Source organism: Lacerta agilis, chromosome 12 (genome assembly GCF_009819535.1).
Source record: "Lacerta agilis isolate rLacAgi1 chromosome 12, rLacAgi1.pri, whole genome shotgun sequence".
NCBI lineage: Eukaryota > Metazoa > Chordata > Lepidosauria > Squamata > Lacertidae > Lacerta > Lacerta agilis.
The window spans coordinates 13115140-13138502 of record NC_046323.1 but is presented as its reverse complement, the minus strand read 5'-3'; the positions used below and the strand labels follow the sequence as shown (position 1 = coordinate 13138502).

At 44.4% G+C, this 23363-nt stretch overlaps 1 protein-coding gene across 1 annotated transcript in view; it reads right to left on the bottom strand.

Annotated features, from left to right (window-relative positions):
• The window catches only part of GASK1A (golgi associated kinase 1A), a 29841-nt gene extending 9410 nt beyond the window's left edge, over window positions 1-20431 (bottom strand). The window contains exons 1-2 of the mRNA XM_033166055.1: window positions 20176-20431; window positions 1140-2552 (exon numbers count right to left, since the gene is read on the bottom strand). Coding sequence (XP_033021946.1) covers window positions 1140-2552; window positions 20176-20178 — 1416 coding nt within the window. The 5' untranslated portion in view covers window positions 20179-20431. The remainder of the gene's footprint in view (window positions 1-1139; window positions 2553-20175) is intronic.
• Between the last annotated feature and the right edge of the window lie 2932 nt (window positions 20432-23363).

Sequence of the window (23363 nt, the reverse complement as noted above, 5' to 3'; positions counted from 1 at the left end):
GTGCCTCGCAGCCGAAGCAACCCACGACCATCCATGATTGCGCCAGCCGCCGGAAGTCCAAAAAAAAAAACAAAAAAATTTCAAGCCCACAACCAACAGTAATAGTCTCTCTCTTTGCAGTTTAGGATGGATTTCCAACGAGCACAGCTGGTCTTTGGGGAAAACATGTGAAAGAGCCATATATTAAGAGAGCTGCAAATAATAAGATTATGGGAAAGTCTTGTGCTCACATTTAATAATGGAAAAGCACTCTCATCTTAGTGGGATTTCTGAACGGCTCTGCAAAGAACACAAGCCATCAGGAGAATGTGGCTTGGTTCTCTGCATGAGCAAATCTCTACAGGTCAGTGCACTTAAATCAAAATCTCTGCCCAGCATGGCATAGGAATATCATAAGATGCCTTATACTAAGCCAGGCCATTGGTTCTTCTTCTTCTTCTTTGACAAAGTAATAATCATAAATAAATAAGAATAAAAATGTGCAACCCACCACCAAGACCACTCCATTGTAACTAACCAACCTCCCAAAATTTCAACACCTCTTGTGATGGTTTGACCCCTTTCTGTATTAACAGTACAAATTCTACAAACACCCTCCATACTGTCTCAAAATTATTTATTCTGCTTATTCCCCATCTTACCTTAATGTCATGTGTTAATTTATCATTAATAGCTACCAGTATATCCCACACCTCTTTATACCGTTCTGCCATTTTATATTCTGCTTGCCTCTTCCACTTCCTAGCTATCATAATTCGTGCAGCTGTCAATAAATTTGTGAGCAAAACAGCCAAGCCAAGGCAACCGATTTGGGTGGACTTAAAGATGTTCATTTGTCGCAAATTGATTCTAAAGACCATGCAGCGCAAATTTTAAGTGATTTGGAGCGCTGGCATGGAAGCATCAAGAAGTGTTCTCGTAGAGAATTGACACGTGGTATTCCAAGGCTTAAAAATGAATTTTAAAGGAGAGTTTACAAAACATGTGAATGAATTCACGGCTGTACTCATAAAGAGCACCATTCGGCCTCTTATTGTGACTTGGCAGTTGCACTGTTCAGAAAAGGAAAGAAGGAAAGAAGGAAGGAAGGAAGGAAGGAAGGAAGGAAGGAAGGAAGGTTGCTCCACCACCAGGTTTACCTGCAGGAGAAAGTCAAAGAGGGCCAGTTTGGCCCATTCTGAATGCAGGACAGTCAAACATCGTCCCTTCCCAAGAGATGTTCTGGAATCTTCCATGCCACAGCGTTGCTTCAGCAGCTCCTGGTACTGCTGCCACCCTAGAGCAAAAGAGTTCTGGTCGTTTCCGGGATCATTCAGATGTTGTATGTCAGGGGCCCACCATACAATGGGTCTGGCGGCACCTTCGGTATATTTGTACGGTAGCAGGGGACTGACGAACTTCCTGGCCACTGCAGGCAGGCTCCGGTGTAGCCCCAAGACTCTATCCAAGTGGAAAGCCAGAACCTCATAGAGGTCGGTGGGCCTTTTGATTACTCCGCACAGCCCCTCAGAACAGAGTCTTTTGGCATCGTGGGAAATGGCGTCTTGGGTGGGCGAAAGGACGACCCGGAGTATTTGCCCGTGGGCAGGGATTCGGTGTTTGCTCACAACTGTGCCATTGGCAAGGAGTTTCATCTTCTCCACATCGTCCAGGGTAAACCACGGTACGGCATTCTCGCCCAACCTCAGACTGCCCTCTCGTCTTACAGAAAAGCCGTTGGGTTGGGGCTCCTTGCACCACTGTGATTTCTGAAGCTCCTCTGCATCTCTGGCCCAAAACGGAGGTGGTTCTGGGTTCTGAGAGCGAGAGTTTTCCATCGGTTCCCCAATGCCTGTCATGCTGCGGAACGACTTTCTGCCCGAGGTGATGGTTTTGACGACACCTGAGCGTTGATGCCTGGCTCCAGCTGTCTGCGCATCTGACTTACATTGTTCCTGCGGAGAAGTCTGCTGGCCTGTGGACGCATTCTTGGGATATAAAAGAGCTCCAAGCTCCGCATCTCGGAAAGGGTGAGAGGACGCGGCCGACTCCCTCTGCGGTTTCCGACCCACCACTTTCTTTGCGCCAAGAGAGGAGCTCAGATCTTCACTGGCAAAAGGGACATCAAACTCTCTCACGTTTTTATGGCCAGTCCTGGAGGGATAGGCTTGGCGCTGGAGTTCTCTGCTGCATTCAGAGCTTTTTGCTGCGACGACGTTGTGTTTCTTAACCTGCCGCTTTGATTTTAAACCCCTAAGATTTCGCCCAGCCTGGCTCTTCTGTTTGCTGGCTGAGCTGGGGTTTGGCAGAGCTTGTCTTCCCTGATGGCTGGGCCATTCCCGGCGGATTTGATGCCAGGCAATGGGGGCAGTGGAGGATGCCCACAAACGCTTGAGATGGGCAGCTTTCCCTTGAGGCTCGTTCCCAGGCAGGTATTGGAAACTGGACTTCTTGTAGCTGTTCAGGGATGTCGAAGAGAAACTAGTAAGAGCCACCACAGACAAGGCGAGCAAGAAGCAGAAACCAGTCACAGGAGATTTCTTTAGCCTCATTCGATACCATGTTCTGTGGGCCTGCGGAATTTGAATAAGAAAAAGAGGGATTTTTCATAATATAGACATGGAAACACGGGAACGGTTGCGGAAGAGGGATATAAAATTTACAGCTTGCTTATGGTCTAAGAGAAAATTACAGTCGTGCCTTGGATCACGAATGCCTTGGTATTTGGATGTTTTGGCTCCCGAACTTCGCAAACCTGGAAGTGAGTGTTCCAGTTTGTGAATGTTCTTTGGAACCCGGACATCTGATGCAGCTTCTGCAGCTTCTGATTGGCTGCAGAAGCTTCCTGCAGCCAATCAGAAGCCGCACTTGGGTTTCCGAATGTTTTGGAAGTCAAACGGACTTCCGGAACGGATTCTGTTCGACTTCCAAGGTACGACTGTATATGAAAATGATATCTCAATGGTATCTGAGTAAATTGGCAAAAATGTATAAAACTAAATCAAGTAAGTGTTGGAAATGTAAAGAGAAAGAAGGTTCTTTTTATCATATGTGGTGGTCTTGTAATAAGGTTACTGGGAAATGATATATAATGAAATGAAAAGGATGTTTAAAATAATGTTTATTAAAAAAAAAAAACCAGAAGTCTTTCTCTTGGGAATTATAGGGATAGAACTACCTAAATTGTATAGAAATTTATTCATGCATGCAACTACAGTGGCAAGAATGTTACTTGCCCAAAATTGGAAAGAATAAGTCCCAGCAAAGGAAGAATGGATACAAAAGCTTATGGAATATGCAAAAATGGCGAAACTTACCGGACGCATAAGAAACCAAGAGAACAAGCTTTTTATAAAATAATGGAAATGGTTTATTGAATATTTACAGAAAAATTGTAGGCAGATAAAAAACACTGGCAGAATTACTGTAATAACTTGCAGCTACATAAGAGTATATATTTAAAGGAGATAAATAAATAAGTTAAGTTAATTTGGATATGCAGAAGATATTAAAAATAAATTTAAGGAACCGCAGAAAGAGGGGGAAGGAAGTCAAGTTTTATAATGTCAAAATGACTGTAAAATCAATGAAATGTATATATCTGAAAAGTATAAATAAAATTTAAAAAATAAAAAGAAGGATTTATCACAAAGGCAAAAGTGGGCAGAGTGATGAATGCAACTTACCATCTTTTTTCCAACTATATTTTATTAAGTTTCAACATTTTTTACATATACAGTCATAACACAATTTCATATTTTCTCTTATTTTTGTCAACTATTTTATCATGCTTTCCCCCTCTCCTTCTTCTGCCCCCTCTCTTCTTGCGGAATAGGTGCATCCAAAATACTATGCAAAGGGTTAATGCTGTAGCATAGTATCTTGTGATGTCATACACTGTATTTTTTGCTCCATAAGACGCACTTTTCCCCTCCTAAAAAGTAAGGGGAAATGTCTGTGCGTCTTATGGAGCGAATGCATGGTCCCTGGAGCCAAATTGCCCAGGGGCTAAAGGCAGATCCTGCTTTTTCTGTTTTAGAAAGAGCTAAAGGCTAACAAGAGGGAAAGAGAGTGTTGAAAGGAACCCGCTCAACAGCTGATTGCAAGAGATCGGGGAGGGAGATAAGGGAGCTAGCTCCCTTCCTGCCCCGTCCAGGCCCCTTGCACAGTAGTTCCTTTGCGAGCGCTGAGGAGCCTGGGAAATTGAGTTTTTCAGCCATTTGGGGCTTTCTGTTACTTTTCCTCTCGCTTTCTACTACTTGCTGGTGCTTACTGATTTGCTTTCTTCTTGCTTCCTATTACCTACTGGTTCTTACTGGTTTGTACTGGTGCTTACTGGTTGGTACTGGTTCACTTTCCTCTTGCTTCCTATTACGGTAAGTTTGAGTAAGTTAGTAAGTTTGCGTAAGTTAGTAAGTTTGCGTAAGTTAGTAAGTTTGCGTAAGTTAGCACTTGTTAGTATGTTTGCGTAAGTTTGTACGTTTGCGTAAGTTAGTATGTTTGCGTAAGTTAGTAAGTTTGAGTATGTTTGCGTAAGTTAGTAAGTTTGCGTAAGTTAGTAAGTTTGCGTAAGTTAGCGTTTGTTAGTATGTTTGCGTAAGTTAGTAAGTTTGCGTAAGTTAGTAAGTTTGCATAAGTTAGCGTTTGTTAGTATGTTTGCGTAAGTTAGTATGTTTGCGTAAGTTTGTAAGTTTGTGTAAGTTAGCGTTTGTTAGTATGTTTGCGTAAGTTAGTAAGTTTGCGTAAGTTAGTACGTTTGCGTAAGTTAGTAAGTTTGCGTAAGTTAGTAAGTTTGCGTAAGTTAGCATTTGTTAGTATGTTTGCGCAAGTTAGTAAGTTTGCGTAAGTTGGTATGTTTGCGTAAGTTTGTAAGTTTGCGTAAGTTAGTATGTTTGCGTAAGTTAGTAAGTTTGAGTAAGTTAGCGTTTGTTAGTATGTTTGCGTAAGTTTGTAAGTTTGTGTAAGTTAGCGTTTGTTAGTAAGTTTGCGTTTGTTAGTAAGTTTGCGTAAGTTAGTAAGTTTGCGTAAGTTAGCGTTTGTTAGTATGTTTGCGTAAGTTAGTAAGTTTGCGTAAGTTAGCACTTGTTAGTATGTTTGCGCAAGTTAGTAAGTTTGCGTAAGTTAGTAAGTTTGTGTAAGTTAGTATGTTTGCCTAAGTTTGTACGTTTGCGTAAGTTAGTATGTTTGCGTAAGTTAGTAAGTTTGCGTAAGTTAGTAAGTTTGAGTATGTTTGCGTAAGTTAGTAAGTTTGCATAAATTAGTAAGTTTGCGTAAGTTAGTAAGTTTGCGTAAGTTAGTATGTTTGCGTAAGTTTGTAAGTTTGCGTAAGTTAGTATGTTTGCGTAAGTTAGTAAGTTTGAGTAAGTTAGCGTTTGTTAGTATGTTTGCGTAAGTTAGTAAGTTTGTGTAAGTTAGTATGTTTGCGTAAGTTAGTAAGTTTGAGTAAGTTAGCGTTTGTTAGTATGTTTGCGTAAGTTTGTAAGTTTGTGTAAGTTAGCGTTTGTTAGTATGTTTGCGTAAGTTAGTAAGTTTGCGTAAGTTAGTACGTTTGCGTAAGTTAGTAAGTTTGCGTAAGTTAGCATTTGTTAGTATGTTTGCGCAAGTTAGTAAGTTTGCGTAAGTTAGTAAGTTTGTGTAAGTTAGTATGTTTGCGTAAGTTTGTAAGTTTGCGTAAGTTAGTATGTTTGCGTAAGTTAGTAAGTTTGCGTAAGTTAGTATGTTTGCGTAAGTTAGTAAGTTTGAGTAAGTTAGCGTTTGTTAGTATGTTTGCGTAAGTTTGTAAGTTTGTGTAAGTTAGCGTTTGTTAGTAAGTTTGCGTAAGTTAGTAAGTTTGCGTAAGTTAGTAAGTTTGCGTAAGTTAGCGTTTGTTAGTATGTTTGCGTAAGTTAGTAAGTTTGCGTAAGTTAGTAAGTTTGCGTAAGTTAGTAAGTTTGCGTAGGTTAGTAAGTTTGCGTAAGTTAGTATGTTTGCATAAGTAAGTTTGCGTAAGTTAGTATGTTTGCGTAAGTTAGTAAGTTTGTGTAAGTTAGTATGTTTGCGTAAGTTAGTAAGTTTGCGTAAGTTAGTAAGCTTACTGGTTTGTACTGGTTCGCTTTCCTCTTGCTTCCTATTACTTGCTGGTGCGTACTGGTTTCTACTGGTGCGTACTGGTGCGTACTGGTTTGTACTGGTGCTTAATGGTTTGTACTGGTTTGCTTTCCTCTTGCTTCCTATTACTTGCTGGTGCATACTGGTTTCTACTGGTGCTTACTGGTGCGTACTGGTTTGTACTGGTGCTTAATGGTTTGTACTGTTTGGGTTTCCTCTTGCTTCCTATTACTTGCTGGTGCGTACTGGTTTGTACTGGTGCTTACTGGTTTGTACTGGTTTGCTTTCCTCTTGCTTCCTATTACCTGCTGGTGCTTACTGGTCTGTACTGGTTTGTACTGGTGCTTACTGGTTTGTACTGGTTTGCTTTCCTCTTGCTTCCTATTACCTGCTGGTGCTTACTGGTCTGTACTGGTTTGTACTGGTGCTTACTGGTTTGTAAGCAATGCTTTTCCCCCTTTGCAAAAGCTGCACAAATCTGAACTGATTCTCAAAAAAGCAGGGCTTTTCCCTTTGCAAAAAAAAGCTGCAAAACTTTGAGCTGATTCTAAAAAAAAACACATGGATTTTAGAGGAGGAAAACCAGAAAAAAAATTTTTTTCTTGTTTCCTCCTCTAAAAACGAGTTGCGCCCTATGGTCTGGAGCGTCCTATGGAGCGAAAAATACGGTATATGCTGAGCATAAGGATGCAGGTGGCACTGTGGTCTAAACCACTGAGCCCTGACTGTTATCTTGTAACATTGTGATTACTTAGGTGAATAGATGGAAGCAGGAATCTAAGGAGAATGATTCCTGCTTCATATTTCTGTACAAGTGTAGAGATGTATCCTCCTACATTTCTCTGATGAAAATAATAATAATAATAATAATAATAATAATAATAACAACAACAACAACAATAATAATAATAGGTAAAAAGGTAAAGGACCGATGGACAGTTAAGTCCAGTCAAAGGCAACTATGGGGTTGCACTGTGACGGAAACCAGAGCGCTTGGAATCACCATTTACCTTTCCGCCGCAGCGGTACCTACTTATCTACTTGCGCTGGTGTGCTTTCGAACTGCTAGGTTGGCAGGAGCTGGGACAGAGCAACGGGAGCTTACCCCATCACAGTGATTCAAACCGCTGACTTTCTGATCGGCAAGCCCAATAGGCTCAGTGGTTCAAACTACAGCGACACCCGTGTCAATAATAATGATAATGATAATAATAATAATAATGGAAACTGTGAGAAGGATCAGGAACATACCAGAGAGTAAATTCTGTTGAACTCAGTGGGACTTTGTTCTGAGTAAAATTGCATATGATCACAGTGTAAGGCTGCACAATCTTTACCCAGTTACCTGGGAATAAGCTCCATTGAATACAGTGGGACTTACTTCTCAAAAGACAGCGTGAGGCTCCATTTACAATAAAGGAATAAACACTCCATGACTTTCCTAAGAAATTGCTGCCTGCCGAAGCATTGCGACTAACGAATTTAATGCGGATTGGTGACTTTTTCCTTCAAAATGATAGGAAGGGCTTTGGACACCATTTCCTTCGTTTGGTGCAGGAATTGTATTTTCAGCACAATCAGGATTCAGTTTTTGCACCACTTTTAATTGCTCTCCACGACACGGAGGGGAGGAAAAAGGGAAACCGGGACATTCCGGGATCAAATCAGAAACCGGGACAGCTTCTGTAATTCTGGGATGGTCCATGGAAAATAGGGACACTTGGAGGGGACCTGTAATTCATACCAGCTTGTTTCTCCAGAGCAGCTTCTCAGGCTAATCTGCACATCTGTTCCGGACTGTGACTATTCTTTGACTGTAACTTGCTTCTCTTTCCTTTGTGTGCCGGTTTGTCGGGGCATAATGCTAGAAAGGCAGGTTAAAATAAATGATAATTGCAAACAGGCTCACTTCCATTCTGGGGGCAAGCCGGATTAAAGCAGATTTTTATGTGATGTCACAGCCATCCTTAAAGCTCATCTTTTGAGCGTGCACCTTGTTACCGGAATGTGCATAGCAGCCTCTTGCACAAGAGATAATCACTGGCATCGTGGCAAATGGGTGCCATGGACAATAGCAGACTATCCAAGAATGGACTGTGCTCTCGGTCAGGACAAAAAAGTGTGATTACCTGATCGGGAAAACCAGGAATTTGTAAATATTTCCATTGTATCACTTGATGGGTGTTAATGTATTCAGTGGTCTGTGTTTGCCTGAGTTTGAGTCTGGACTAAGGAATCTGAGCTCCTGTGTTCTGATTTGTTACATGGTGTCCAATCACAGAACATTTCAGGATTTGGGCCTCTGCCATTGGCCCTTAGACTCTGAGTCGTGATTCGCAGCTTAGAAGTTTAGACAGCCAATCACGTTGGGAGTGGGAGTGGCCCAGGCTTTCAGGAATGTATATAAGCAATTGCTTTGCCCCTGTTTTCCAGTTATGTAGTTGAATATAGGTTCTTGATGTCATCGCTGTGTCTTGCCTCGTGGGAACCCACCTACACTTCCATGAGTGTGAGGTGGAGGGCAAGGGATAGGTGGGGGGCAAACCTGATTAGCCGGTTTCTGCTAGAAAAAACTCCCTCCCTGTTTGTGACATATCTATGATGTATCCATGATGCTTCACTAAGGGTGTTGTGGGTAAAAGGGAAAACTTTTAAAAGTAAGAGCATCCTTTTGTTCTTCCTGCTTCTTCCATGTGGTGGGTGGAAGTCCTGTTGCAACAGTCTTTTGAATAAAGATCAGGCCTACAGGCTGCTGTTTTGCTCCTATATTCTTGGCTGCTGTCTTTGTTTGGCAATCCAAGTGAGCCCAAGGATTTTCCTATAACACCTTTAAACAGACACCACGGCAAGCCTCCAGGAACTGAGCCTTCGCAAGCCAGCGAACTCCCAGCCTCGTCCTTGCGCATCGCAAAGCTTCTTGTGGGCTCCCCAGCCTCCTGGCTGAAAGACTGGATAGAATTTCCTGCCCACCCCCCCCCCAAGCAATATAATAGCCGAGCAAAGGGACACGACAGAAGTCTCTGCATTGAACCTGAATAAAATTAAAGCAAAGTGTCCACATTAGGGGACTCTGAATCCAGCAACGCTACCTGAACGGACTCCAAATGAGGCTCCCTGCCTTTTCTCCAGCTGTACCTCTTCCTCCTCGAAGTCCCTTCCTTATTATTATAATACATTCTATCCAGGACCTTTGCTGCAAGCTTGGTCTCGCATCGCGGAAAACAGAACCGACATAAATTGCGAGGAGATGCCAGAAATCTGCTATTAATTTCCTTGTCTGCTCCTGCCCTGATCTCTTCAGAGGCAGCGAACATCCTCTTCTTGATGCATTCCAGAGCCTCCCTCTCTCTCTCTCTCTCTCTCTCTCTCTCTCTCTCTCTCTCTCTCTCTCTTCCAAAGACAGTGATTGACAAGATCGCTCCCTGTCCTGGTTAAATGCTACGATGATTGGATAAAAAAAAGAATAAATATATGACTCCTGGTTTGTGTGTGTTTGTGTGTGTGTGTTTGCATATAGGCTGCAAACGCAGAAAAGAACAGCAGAGAAATTACTGTAGGGTGGCCACTTAATGCTTTGCCGGGGGGGGGTAGGAAATGCATCACTTTAAATAAATTTTAAAAGAAGGTACAGATTTACTTATTTATGCAGAGTAGGTGAGCAACATCTAGGCTTCTGGTCTCCCTTCTTACAGTTTTTTTAAAATATTTTATCTTACAGGGTTTTTTAATCTTTAAATCAGACTCGGAGCAAACATCCCTTCCAACAGAGGATGCCTTCAAACAGAAGTCTGTCCTCTGTAAAGTAAGGCACATGGTCATCCTAAATTACTGGAACAGCTATGCTTTAGTTAGCAGATCTACCAGGAGCAAATGTTTCCAGCCTGCTGTTTTATGCTACAGACTCCAGCTCCCCAACCTTATACTGTACTCAACATTAAGGTCTCACAACAAATGTAACTGATTTGTAAGAAATACAGTCGTACCTTGGTTTTCGAACAGCTTAGTTCTCGAACATTTTGGCTCCCAAACACCGCAAACCCGGAAGTGACTGTTCCGGTTTGCGGACTATTTTTGGAAGCCGAACGTCTGACGGGTCTTCCGATTGGCTGCAGGAGCTTCCTGCAGCCAATCAGAAGCCAGGCTTTGGTTTCTGAACGTTTTGGAAGTCGAACGGACTTCCAGTACAGATTCTGTTCAACTTCCAATGTACGACTGTACTGTACAACCAGAAAAAAAGACACAAGGCATGTAATTTTGTAAACCAAGAAAATCTTTTAATAAAAACATTTTATAAAAAAAGGAAACAGTTTGCAGTTTCCAAGCACAAAATATTGCTTTCTGGTTTGTATCCTCTGGCTTTGGCGAGTTTTGGCTTGAATCCTTTCTTCTCTAGGCTGATCACCCTCAACAAAATGCAATCTGCTGTTCTTTCTCCCCTTTCAGAAATGAAATATTATATCTTAAAAGTAAATACATTGTGTTGATTCTGGCACCCAATATCAAAAGCCTAAAGGGGCTCAGCGGTTGTGAAGAAGATGGCGAGGAGATTGTGAGGGAAAAAACAACCCACAACTGTCTTGCTTCTGCAAGCACATGCTGAACATTTCCCCACTAAAACGCCTGCCTGCGTCAGCTCCACACTGACAAAGGAGAGAGGCATTTTTATTTTAACGCTGAAATTCAGCCCAGTGCCAAACCCATACATACAGTTTTGATTGCTGGCGTGAATACAGGAGAGGTGGGACAACATGTTGCCCCCTGGAAGTTAGGAACATCCCTTGGAAAGGGAGCAGAGCACTGCAAGCGTTGCCTGCAGAACGTCCCAGATTCAATTCCCGGCATCTCCAGTTAAAAGGATCCGGTTGAAGCAGGGGCTGGGCTGGACTGGGCAAATCCATCAATATCAGTTTCTCTCGGTTGTTGGTTTCCTCCAGACTTAGGTCCGGTTTCACAAATTTCCACATCAATTTGCAGGTTGTTCTTTTTAAGACCTCGTGAAAATTCAGCACTTTAGCACAAATTTCCCCTCATACACACGTTTGCACGCAATTTGGACAGAAAGTGTTTTTTTGTGTTTTGTTTTGTTTTGCATGCTGTTTTCACTAATTTATGCATACTGATGCCCATTTTACCCTACTATATTCTTCTTCTTTGGCAATCACTTGTAGCCAAGTAAGATTGTCTTTCATAAACACGGTCTTAACAGTGAGTCCATAAGCGACTGTGGAGGCCAATTCTGGATCCACACATCCTTCCACAGTGGGGATGTAGGTTTCCAGGCAGGAGTTGATCACGGTGTGGATTTGCCAAGCGTGCCTTCCTCTTGGCACGTTTCTCCCTTTCGTCCTGAGTTTGAGTGTCTTCAAAGCCCACGACACCTTTGGAAAAGGCTGTTCTTCAACTGGAGCGCTTGCAGACCAGCGTTTCCCAGTTGTCAGTGTTTATACTACATTTTTAAAGATTTGCCTTGAGAGAGTCTTTCAACCTCTTTTGTTGACCACCAGCATGGCGCTTTCCAGTTGCTTTGGCAGACGATAATCAGTGATCTGAACAACATGGCCAGTCCAACGAAGTTGATGTTGAAGAATCATTGCTTCAACACTGGTGATCTTTGCTTCTTCCAGTACACTGGCATTAGTTCACCTGTCTTCCCAAGTGCTACATACACATTAACGGTACTTGTCTAGAAAACAGCATTGCAAAACCTAGGGAAGTGTGGTTTTTGAAGAGTGGCCAAGTTTTGCTTTGTGTATGGATTCAGAAAGTGTAAATTTGCCTTTAAATGAGGACTGCTTCTAATCTGTTGGTGATCCTGAGGTGGGAGCAGTGGCGTAGGAAGGGGGGCGGGGGACGGACCGCCCCGGGTGCCACTCTGGGAGGGGTGACAAGATGGCCCCTGCCTCCCCCCAGGTGTACAGTGGTCGAGGGCACAGCATTCGTACAGACTGCGCATGTGTGGCATCCCGTTCTGAGTGCGCAAGAGGGATGCCACACATGCGCAGTCTGTATCGGATGCTGCTCATGCGTGCAAGCCGAAGCCCATACCGCCGCCATGTGCATGTGCAGCATTCCATATGGAGTGTGCTTGCGCGAGATCCTGCAATGCGTAGGCTGTACGGGGTGCCGCGCAGGCACCGCCCCAGGTCCTGTGGGGTGACCAAAAAAATTTCCACACCGGATACCATCTGGGCTTGCTACGCCAATGGGTGGGAGGCGATGGGAAAGAACTTACCCGGTGCCTCAGAGATCTGGTGCCCATCAGATGGGAATTCCCTGAAGGAATTTCCTTTACTTATAAAGGTAAAAAAACAGAGGTGTGTAGAACCAATGAAAGCTCATGCCTTTGCGAGGAGATATAAAAAAGACTTTGGTGAGATTCTAGGAATTCAGCACGGAGGAGGAGGAGAACTGCCACTAGGCAATTGAATGTGTATGCATACTCCATCCCTTTCCCCACTTCCATGGCCCTGGACATTGGCAACCCACGCTATGCCACTGGCTCCAAGTTGTCCCTTGTCAAATGTTGGCGCAATTACTTAGCTAAGGAAAGAGAAAAGCAAATGTGGGGTGCAAGAGGGTGGGACAGGCAGAGGAAACTATTCCTTCCAGAGAAGGAAGCTGTTATTTAAAAGCACTGTAGCCCAGAAAACACTCCACAGTTATTTGCACCCAGACTGACAATGTAGTTGCTTCTTTGCTGAGATGGGGGTGTTGCCATGAATTAGGCCTTGAGAAAGAAGTCAGAATGCAATGAGCTGGCAATCATGTTGTCTGGATTCTCCATCAGCAGAGTCTGAATGAAGTCGGAAACAATTTTAGGCTGAGCATCCCACACGGAAGGAACCACAGTCTTGTTTTATATGTTTCTTTCTCAATGGGATTACCAGCTCTGACTCCCAACGGCTTCAAAAGCTGTCGTGTGCCTCCTAAGATTTTGCAAAAACCTTTCTTAATCATTTGTTTTGCTGAAGGAAAAAAAATGCTTTACATATTTTTTAAAAACCCTCTATTTTCACACCGCATACAAAACCACAAAACACAGATTTTCAGTTTCTTCAAGATCTGCAGTGTGCTAGTTTGTTCCTCACAGGGGACAGCATCAGGTTCCGCTGAAGGCATGCAACTCAGCAGATATGGTCTCCATTTTCTTTTCCCCAAGGAATGCATAACGTGCATTCTTTAGATTCCAAGAAACGCCAGATGAAAGGAGTGGAATTAAGAGTGGGGATCCCTGCAAGTCGCTTGGAGTTTACTTTTTGTACAAAAATGAAAAGGGGAAAAAAAGCAACTATAATAAATCTTCCTCAAAGGAGACTTCCCCCCCTTAAAAAACAAAAAAGCGAAATAATTTCCACTTGTTCTGAGACCCCATTTCTGCTGCCGTCGAGAGAAAAGAACAGCAAAAAGCCAACACACATATGCCCAAAATCGCCACTCATGAAAAGGAGAGTCACCTCTCCAATGCAGCTGTGTACATTGGCCACGATCCCAAAGTCCGCGCAAACGCAGGTTTCCTCTGTGGTCTTCCCTGGCCTGGCTTGGCTTGGCTTGCTCCCATGAGTCAACAAGCCACTCTTTCAGACACTCAAGAGGTTAAAAAGTGGGTTGTGGGTTTGCCAGTTTGTTAAAGTGACCTGAATTGGGAGTCGCTGCCGCTGCGGAAACACGAGAGAAAGGCCCAAGTGCGCAGGCAGACAAGGGATCTCTGCCGCCGCCGTTTCCGCATGACATCAGCAAGGGTTTTTCGGCCGCAGGCACAAAGTATGAGCTGAACCAGCCCTATCATTTGAGACTGTGGGCAATCGCAATCATAACAGAATATTTTGAGCAGCCAAATTTTTTTCTGCTGCTGACAAACGACAATGAGTGAAGGCGAGCACCATCCTATGGGAAACGAAAGGCTCATGGGTAGGAGGATATCACAGAGACGGAAGAGGCACCCCACTTTCTAGGTAACACCCACAATGCCACGAGAATGAGCAAGGTAAGTCCTACCCCACTCAGCAGTGGTTCTTGCCAGCCATGTGGCCCAATGGGTGGGTGGTTGACCCAAATACAGAACGAATGAATGAAAGAAAGAATGAATGAATGAATGAATGAATGAATGAATGAATGAATGAAGCACTTTGCTCATATATACTGTACTACAAAGATCAGATGCACCAAAATACCACATCCAGCTGCCTAAAGGGCTGTTGCGCAGGTTTGCCTGAAAAGACTTAGGTTAGTCGCTCCCTTAAGCAACGGAGAAAGTCAGCATGTTGCATGCTGAAAGAAAACTATATGAAAATGATGTACCATTCGTATTTGACTCCTAGTAAGTTAGCAAAAGGGACGCGGGTGGCACTGTGGGTTAAACCACAGAGCCTAGGGCTTGCTGATCAGAAGGTCGGCAGTTCAAATCCCTGTGACGGGGTCAGCTCCGTTGCTTGGACCCTGCTCCTGCCAACCTTGCAGTTTGAAAGCATGTGAAAGTGTAAGTACCGGTAGATAAATAGGTGCGCTGCTCTGGTTCGCCAGAAGTGGCTTAGTCATGCTGGCCACATAACCCGGATGCCATACGCTGGCTCCCTCGGCCAATAAAGCAAGAAGACCGCCACAACCCTAGAGTCGTCCGTGACTGGACCTTATGGTCAGGGGTCCCTTTACCTTAAGTTAGCAAAAATGTGTAAGGCAAGTACAACTACCTGCTGGAAATGTAGAGAAAAAGAAGGTACCTTTTATCATATGTGGTGGTCGTGTAAAGTAATAAAAGCATTCTGGGAAATGATATATAATGAATTGGGGGAAAATGTTTAAAATAACTTTGGTTAAAAAAAAACAACAACCAGAAGCTTTTTTATTAGGAATTGTAGGTACCGACATCCCGAAGGAGCAGAAAATACTTTTTATGTGTGCAACAACAGCCACACGGATGCTACTAGCCCAGAGATGGAAAGAAGACAAGGTCCCGACCAGAGAGGAATGACAAACCAAGCAGTTGGGAGTATGCCGAAATGGCAAAACTGACCAGAAAGCTCAGGAACCAAGAGGACAAAAACTTCAAGAAAGAATGGGGAAATTTTATAATATATTTAAGAAACCACTGTAAGTAGATGAAAGCATTAGCAGGATTTTAATAACACTTGTAAGGTAACAAATACTATGGACAATATGAATAGGCACAAAATATGGATTATGAAATAATATGCAGTTGAAAACGTTGACAATAAGACCCATGGAGGGGATGGGGGGAAGTCTGGAGATTCAGAGAAATCTCTAAATGCGGATATTTATTTGGTATTGTTATAAATCTACGCTTGTTAAATCAAATAAAAATTATTAAATAAAAACAAACCAAAGGAGAAAGAACCATCCATTGCACAATTGACAACTCTGGGCCGGCTCCATCCAAGAGTGCCAGGCTCCCTTTAATATGCAGACAGCATGTCTGTATCAGTGCTCAAATGTGCAACCTTGCACATATTTTTGAAACCACTACAGCGCTCTCAGAGAAAAGGGGGGAGGAAACAGGCTCAGCATTATTGTCCTCCAAGAGCCTCTACTGCTAAAACAATTCCCTTCTCGCTGTCTTGCTAACATCTAGCGTAAGGAATCGGTAGGGGCCCTTGCTGTGAGTGCCACCCTGTGTTGTGCTGAGGATTACGGTACTTGGAAAGTTGAGATCCTGGCCAGTAGGTGTGGAGGGAAAGAACTGACTTCCTGGACAAGGATTCCTAGAAGCTATACTGGAACTAGCTCACATGGTAATGCCGAGAATGCCAGTTGGCTTAAGGAAATAGTCACAAATACTCTCCGAAGGAGACTTCCATCTTTCCTTTAAAAATAATCATCTTTATGAACTTTTGTGGAAGGGAGAAGGACGGTTAACTGATGCTTTCATTGCAACACTCGACACTGAAAATCAACTCATCCTGCAGGCATGGAGGGTGGAAATATTTGCGCATGGGCAGAATCTTGGAAAAGGCACAGGGCCGCCTCCTGTGTTGGCAGAGAGCAAGTTTTGGGCGGGTTCAAAACCCAGCACGCTGACCAGCCTTGGGACAGTCCGTTTCTCAGACTAGCCTACCTCGCAGGGTTGTTGGGAGGAAAAAAACAAGAGTGGGCATACCATGAATGCTGCTTGAGCTCGTAAAAGAGGACATGCAGATAAATGTACTGTATAAGTATTCACTGAGAAGCAGGGATAGCCGTATGATGCCACATTTCACACGGTGCTTGGAAGCACATGCACTGTTTGCAAAGACACCAGCTATCATGGTTGCCTTGGGTGCCGAGGTTGGATTTCCAGGCATTAAGGATGGGGGAAAGTGGGGACTCCAGCACAAACTTGCAACGGGTGCATATATGCCACAGGGCCTGAACAATCCACTTCTCCTAAATCTGAAATTTTGACAAAACTCCGCCATAAGTGATGACACAGCATGAGCCACCCCATTAATCATTTCTGCGTGCAGGCTCGTTTTTGGCTCATGGTATGAACTACTGTGGGACGCGGGTGGCGCTGTGGGTTAAACCACAGAGCCTAGGGCTTGCCGATCAGAAGGTCGGCGGTTCGATTCCCCGCAACGGGGTGAGCTCCCGTTGCTCGGTCCCTGCTCCTGCCAACCTAGCAGTTCGAAAGCACGTTAAAGTGCAAGTAGATAAATAGGGACCGCTCTGGCGGGAAGGTCAACGGCATTTTCATGCACTGCTCTGGTTCGCCAGAAGCGGCTTAGTCATGCTGGCCACATGACCCAGAAGCTGTAGGCCAGCTCCCTTGGCCAGTAAAGCGAGATGAGCACCGCAATCCCAGAGTCATCCGCGACTGGACCTAATGGATAGGGGTCCCTTTACCTTTACCTATGAACTACTGTGCACATTCATGGGATAAGTCGTTGCCATTGCATCAAAAGCCCTCGAAGACGCTTAGTGGAGTTTTGTTATGTTGCACAAATCAGCTCACCAGTGCTATTGTATCTGCTCTGTTTATTAAAAAACGGTTTCTAAGTTCCAGTTATCACTGGCTGTAATGCTTTCATCTCATTGTTGTTCAGTTCCTGTCATACCTTGCCAATTAAGATTTCATGTCATGCATCGGATGAAGCGTGCATCGGTTCACAAAGCTTACACCCTAATCCATTCATTCATTCACCTTTAAGATTCCGTTATTATTTCTGCAGGAGACTCACAGAAGACTACCTCTCTGGAAACAGTTAAGTCAAGTCTGCTCAGGGAGTCCATACTAGTCTGTGGTGCTATCAAATATGAGAATATTATTTACGCCAGCCATACCAGATGCAAAATGTGCCCAGCTCTGGGGAATGACGCTTATTTCTCCACCATATCTGTTCATAATACCGTTCCGCGAAATAGCATACCTGTCGAGATACGACAGGAAACCACTTAGCTGAACTTTTCAGAAACAGTTACAAGACAGGTTCCTTTCACAGCTGGATAAATGGGTGCCTCCTTCTTAGGGTTTTAGTTTTGCTTTAAAACACATTTGCTATTGTGGTGTTCTTAACTGCTTTTAATTCTCTTAACGTGTAAATCGTCTCGGAGGGGGAAAGCTCTCGCCCGAAAGCTCCGCTGCCTCGCGGGATGTCTTCGGGAGGAGGAAAGGGCTCAACAGCAAATCTGAATTGGAGTCCCTTAAGACGGTTGGATGGCGTCTCGCACACCTCCTTCCGGCAACTCCTGCAGCCAAGCTGGTGCCAAACAGGTTGCTTTGCTTTCCTTTAGACCACATCAGCGAGGCTGAGAGGGAGGGGCATCTTCTCGGCAGCCCAGGACCTCCATACAAACTGCCCATGATTGCACTTTGGTGCTGTAATGCAGCTGTTTGACTTCAGCCCCAGAGGCGCACTCCATTGTCTCTCTCGAGAAAGACAGATGCCAACAAAATTGTCTTGAAATGATAGCTTAGAAGGCAATTAATAAATCAGTGGTAATAATAATAATACTACTAATAATAGAATTGATGCTTTTGAATTATGGTGCTGGAGGAGACTCTTGAGAGTCCCATGGACTGCAAAAAGATCAAACCTATCCATTATCAAGGAAATCGACCCTGAGTGCTCACTAGAAGGACAGATCCTGAAGCTGAGGCTCCAGTACTTTGGCCACCTCATGAGAAGAGAAGACTCCCTGGAAAAGACCCTGATGTTGGGAAAGATGGAGGGCACAAGGAGAAGGGGACGACAGAGGACGAGGTGGTTGGACAGTGTTCTCGAAGCTACTAACATGAGTTTGGCCAAACTGCGGGAGGCAGTGAAGGATAGGCATGCCTGGCGTGCTCTGGTCCATGGGGTCACGAAGAGTCGGACATGACTGAACGACTGAACAACAACAACAACAATAATAGAAAGGACAATTAATTTCTATGTGTCTATTGGCCCATTTATCTCAGTGCTGCCTCTACACCGATGGGCAGTAGCTCTCTAGGTCAACGGTTATGTCCCTGTGGAGATGGTAGTATTGAGTCAGTGGCTCATGTGCTTCTGGCTTGCACTCTTTATAAAGACTTGACGAGTGAGGTTATTACCCCTCTATTACTGTCCATGCCGGTTCACTCAACCATTGCTACTTACCATGTCCTTTCTTTTAGCAGATCAAGATGATCAGGTGACAGCAAAAACCGCAAGGTTTTTAGCAGGGGTGATTAGAATAACATCTATTATTTGAAACAAAATAAAAAATTCTTTCCAGTAGCACCTTAGAGACCAACTGAGTTTGTTCTTGGTATGAGCTCTCGTGTGCATGCACACTTCTTCAGATACCTCTATTATTTGATTATTGATGTAAATCCCCCAAATGTATTTTCTATCGTTAGGTTTTTACCTCTATCTTCAGTACGTTTTATTTTATTTTATTGCTATGGCTAGTGGCTGATGCAAATAAGGATTCTTCTGATTCAAGCTCTTGATGTTTCAGACAGCGGTCTTTCTCTGCCTTCCTTGTAGAAGTCAGAGATGGAATTTCCGACCTTTCGCATTCCATGCAGTATTATTATTATTACTATCATTTATTAAATTAGTATACCGCGCTATACCTGTAGATCTCAGGGCGGTTCATAACCATGGCCTGACATCTTTTCTCAACAGGCCATCCTGGTTTAGTCCACCGTTCCCCCAAAGTAAGTAAGGTCCAGACCAAGCTGAACAACAGCTTCCGTTGCCGTCCAGGGTAATAAGACCCCATTCCCACATGACGCCTGCTGTGCAGGCTCCCTATTTGCTTTCCCTCAGCTTACTTGCCACTCAGTTGCTGGCCGAGGGGCCAGGATGGCACCTGTCACAAATCCTAAAACTCATCCGTCTTGTATCGGTCAGCCTTCGATGAGGCACAACTTGTTTCCTTACAGTTCCCCCAGGGTGGGAGTTAATGCCGTGAGACACGCGGTCGGCTCCACATCACCGGAACCGAAGCAGGGGAAGGCGCATTGGGGAAGTCTGCTTTTCAGACAGGGGGAGATCCCTGAAGAGTGGAGAACTGTAACGTGGGAACAAGACCTTTGCAAATCCATTTGTCCCCCTCAAGGATTTCTCTCATGTGGAGGCGTTTTGTAGACTGAAGCTACAGCTCTATCGGGGCCGGCCCTGCTGTCGGGGGGGGGGGCTGCCTCAGGCGGCAGACACTGAGCAAATGGCAACAGCCCTCCATCCCTCCAAATTCCCCTGTTGCCCTCAGGTATACTGTCCCATTGTCAGTAAGATCCCTCTCCCAGGATGGTGGGATTCTCTCTATGGCCTGAGGTGGCAGGTGCCTCATTTGCCTCGGGCAGCAAAATTTCTCGAGCTGGCCCTGTATCCCGTACAGTGGTACCTCGGTTTACGAACTTAATCCTTTCCAGAAGTCCGTTCTTAAACTGAAACCATTGTTGAACCGACGCGCGCTTTCCCTAATGAGTCCTCCCACCGCCGGTGCCCTTCCACCGTTCGGCTTCCGTTCTTAGACCGAGGTGAAGTTTGCAAACCGGGACACTCCTTCCGGTTTTGCGGAGTTCGTAAACCGAATCATTCGTAAACAGGACTGTTCTTAAACCGAGGTTCCACTGTATTTGGGAGTAAGCAACACTGAACGCCGTGGACTTCCTAGGACTGCACTTACTAGAAACAAAACTCTTACCATGCTCAGACGGACGGTTTTCTTCCTTTTCCTCCCACCTCCTGTCTTCACCTCCGGCAGAAGACCCCGGGCTCGCCTGCCTCTTTCGTTTGCCCATTAATTTCTCATCGCTCAGCTGGAGGACCCCATACGTCGAACTTCCCAAGAGCCTGGAACATCAGCCGTCAATATCTCTGGTTTCTCTCCATTTCTCGCTGTCTCTTGGGGTTTTTGCAACCAGATGCTACAACTTCAAGGTGCCTTCCCAGCCGCCAGACTTTCTTGGGAGAGTTTGGTTTGCAGCCTGAGCCTCTTACTCATCTTTCAACCAAGAGAGAGAGAGAGAGAGAGAGAGAGAGAGAGAGAGGAGGGAGTTAGATTTAAAAAAAAATACAGCCTGTGAATCTCTTGCTAAACTTTCCAGGTACTTCTGTGGCTTGTAGAGGTGTTCAAGGGATCCCTGTGCAAATGGGGGAAAGATGGTTCTGAGCTATAGGACTAAAATGCTGGCTGAACAGCCAGCCAACTTAGTTGCTGAGTGTTCAAAGTGTGCCAGAACTGGCAGACTTGTGGGAGGGGGATCAGAGGAAGGGGGGAGGCCTGCTCACATTGCAGAAGCTCTTTTCACAATAAAAGCCTTCTCGGATTTCTCTTGAAACACTAAAAGCCTGAGCCCTGGGGGGAAGCCGGCCAGGCGCTCCTCTTGCGCAGAGTAGAGAAGCACACTGCGTCCTTCTGTGGCCAAACAGTTCGCCAATGAATACTAGGTTGGACAGAACGCAGGAAGGTGGACTCGAAGAAGTGGGTCGAGGAGGGAGGCAGTATGGCACAGTGGTCAAAGCAGCAGTTCCCAGTGTCGGTGGCATTGCTGCCACCCACCTGGGTGGGTGCTAAGAAGCAGGGAGATCAACAGTTATCTCATTGTGCAGTTATCTTATGGGCAGTGTCGTTTGTTTGTTTTTGTTTTCCAGTCGCCGTGTCCAATATATAGCCACTTCATTATTTCTGTTGTGCTTCCCAGCATTTCTGGTTGCTATGCAAGCATATAATATTCGTATACCCGCAAGCCCACGATTTCTTACAGCTGCTGCTAGCGAGCTTCTGTTCATTTTCATCATCGACATAATTATCCTATTATCTCTATTATTGCTATAAGCTTGGGAGGGGTGGGGGTTCAAGGCTCCCCTAAATTCTGGTATCCGGGAAAGGGTTCGAATTCAACCAAGTTCTGTGTTAGTTAGGTGAGATGTGTCTAGGGTCGCAATTTTTCTGATCTGAGCTGGGAGGGATGTGGTCAGTTTGCAAGGGCCAGCAGGCCTGCGGAAGTGGGGTCAGAGCACCGTGTGGGTTGACAATTTGAACCCGGGATTGTGGCCATGGGAGAAGCAGCACCCTCTTGGAGTGTAATGTTGGAAGCCCCTCCAGCTCAGGTGGTGTATATGTATAAATAAACCATATACCATAAAGACACCACAGTCTATGTTGTGCCTCATTTCCAACCCTGCCTTGGACCCCTGTACTCTCACACAACACAGAAATTGGGGTGGCACATAACATTACTTTGTAAGAACATTATTTAAGGCTATGGGTAGGTTTCGTTGATAAAATCCACAACAAAATCGACCCACAGTCTTAAGGGGGGGCGGGACCCATCCCTCAAAGTATACACAAATACAAAGTAACATTGCTTCTGCGGGATAGCTCTCATGCCCCAAATCTTTTCCAGCAACAGATTTTTCAATGTTGATGTTCCCTGGAAACTGTTGCTGCAAACATGCCAACCTCCCAGGTAGAAATTAGGCACACCGATATGCAAACTGGGAACTGGAAATGTTGGGCGGTTTGAAATCAGTAATGATACAATGGGCAAGGGATATTGGACATAATATACAATTGGCACCATGTGAAAAACTATGGAGGGAAGATCTAAAATTTACAGCATGTTGTATGTTGAAAGAAAATTATGTGACAATGATGTATCGCTGGTACCTAACTCCTACTAAATTAGCAAAAATGTATAGAACTGCTACAGACACGTGTTGGAAGTGTGAAGAGAAAGAAGGCACAGTTTACCACATGTGGTGGATGTGCAAGAAAACAAAAGTATATTGGGAAATGATTTATAACGAATTGAAAAAAATGTTTTGAACTACTTTTGTGAAAAAACCTGAAGCTTTCTTACTAGGAATTTCAGGTCCAGAAATACCGAAGGATAGAAGAGATAGAAGAGACTGTTTATGTATGCTACAACAGCTATTTGCCCAAAGATGGAAGGAGTACAAACTACAGTGGTGCCTCGCAAGACGAAATTAATTTATTCTGCAAGTGCTGTCGTCTAGCGAAAATTTCGTCTTGCGAAGCACGGACGGGGGAAGAGTGGTTTGACAGGGAAAAAAATCGCGAAAATTTTTCGTCTTGCTAGTCAGCCTTTCGTTAGCGAATGCCTTTCGTCTAGCGAGTTTTTCGTCTAGCGAGGCATTCGTCTTGCGAGGTACCACTGTACCTACAAAAGAAGAATGGCTGGTAAAAATGATGGACTATGTCAAATTGGTGAAAATGACTGTGAAAATCAGAGATCAAGAGGACAATAAATTTAATAAAGAATGGGGAAACTTTATAAGTTACTTGAAAGAATACTGTAAACAACTGAAAACATTGGCAGGTTTTTAAAAACACTTGCAATGAAGCAAGAACTATGGTGAGAACTGAGTTATGAGAATATGATAGGATGCAGTGTGAAAAGAATAACTATGGAAACCATGGAGGGGTGAAGGGAAGTTAAGGGATACTGAGAATCCTATTTGTAAAATGATTATGATTTATGCATGATGATAATTGTTAAAAGTGAAAATGAATTTTTTAAAAGAGGAAATGTTGGGCTGTTCTTACACTAAACGGCTCCCTCCTGTCCACCACGAATCCCATCAGCCCCTCGATGCTCAGGCAGAATGGACAAACAGGTGCAGCCGGGCGAGTCAAACTGAAAGCACTCTTGTTCTTTCCTCCCATTGGAATGGACATTCCCCCAAAACATCTGCTTTATATACACTATTTACACAATGGGCCCCACGTGATTGGCTAATTCCGGGATACTCCTGTATGCCAATCAGGTTGCGGATTCACTTCCACCTGGAGCCGGATTGGGTGGCTCCTGCGGACCAATCAGACTGCTGCATTCTGGATCCTATTGTTCTAGGACCAATCAGACT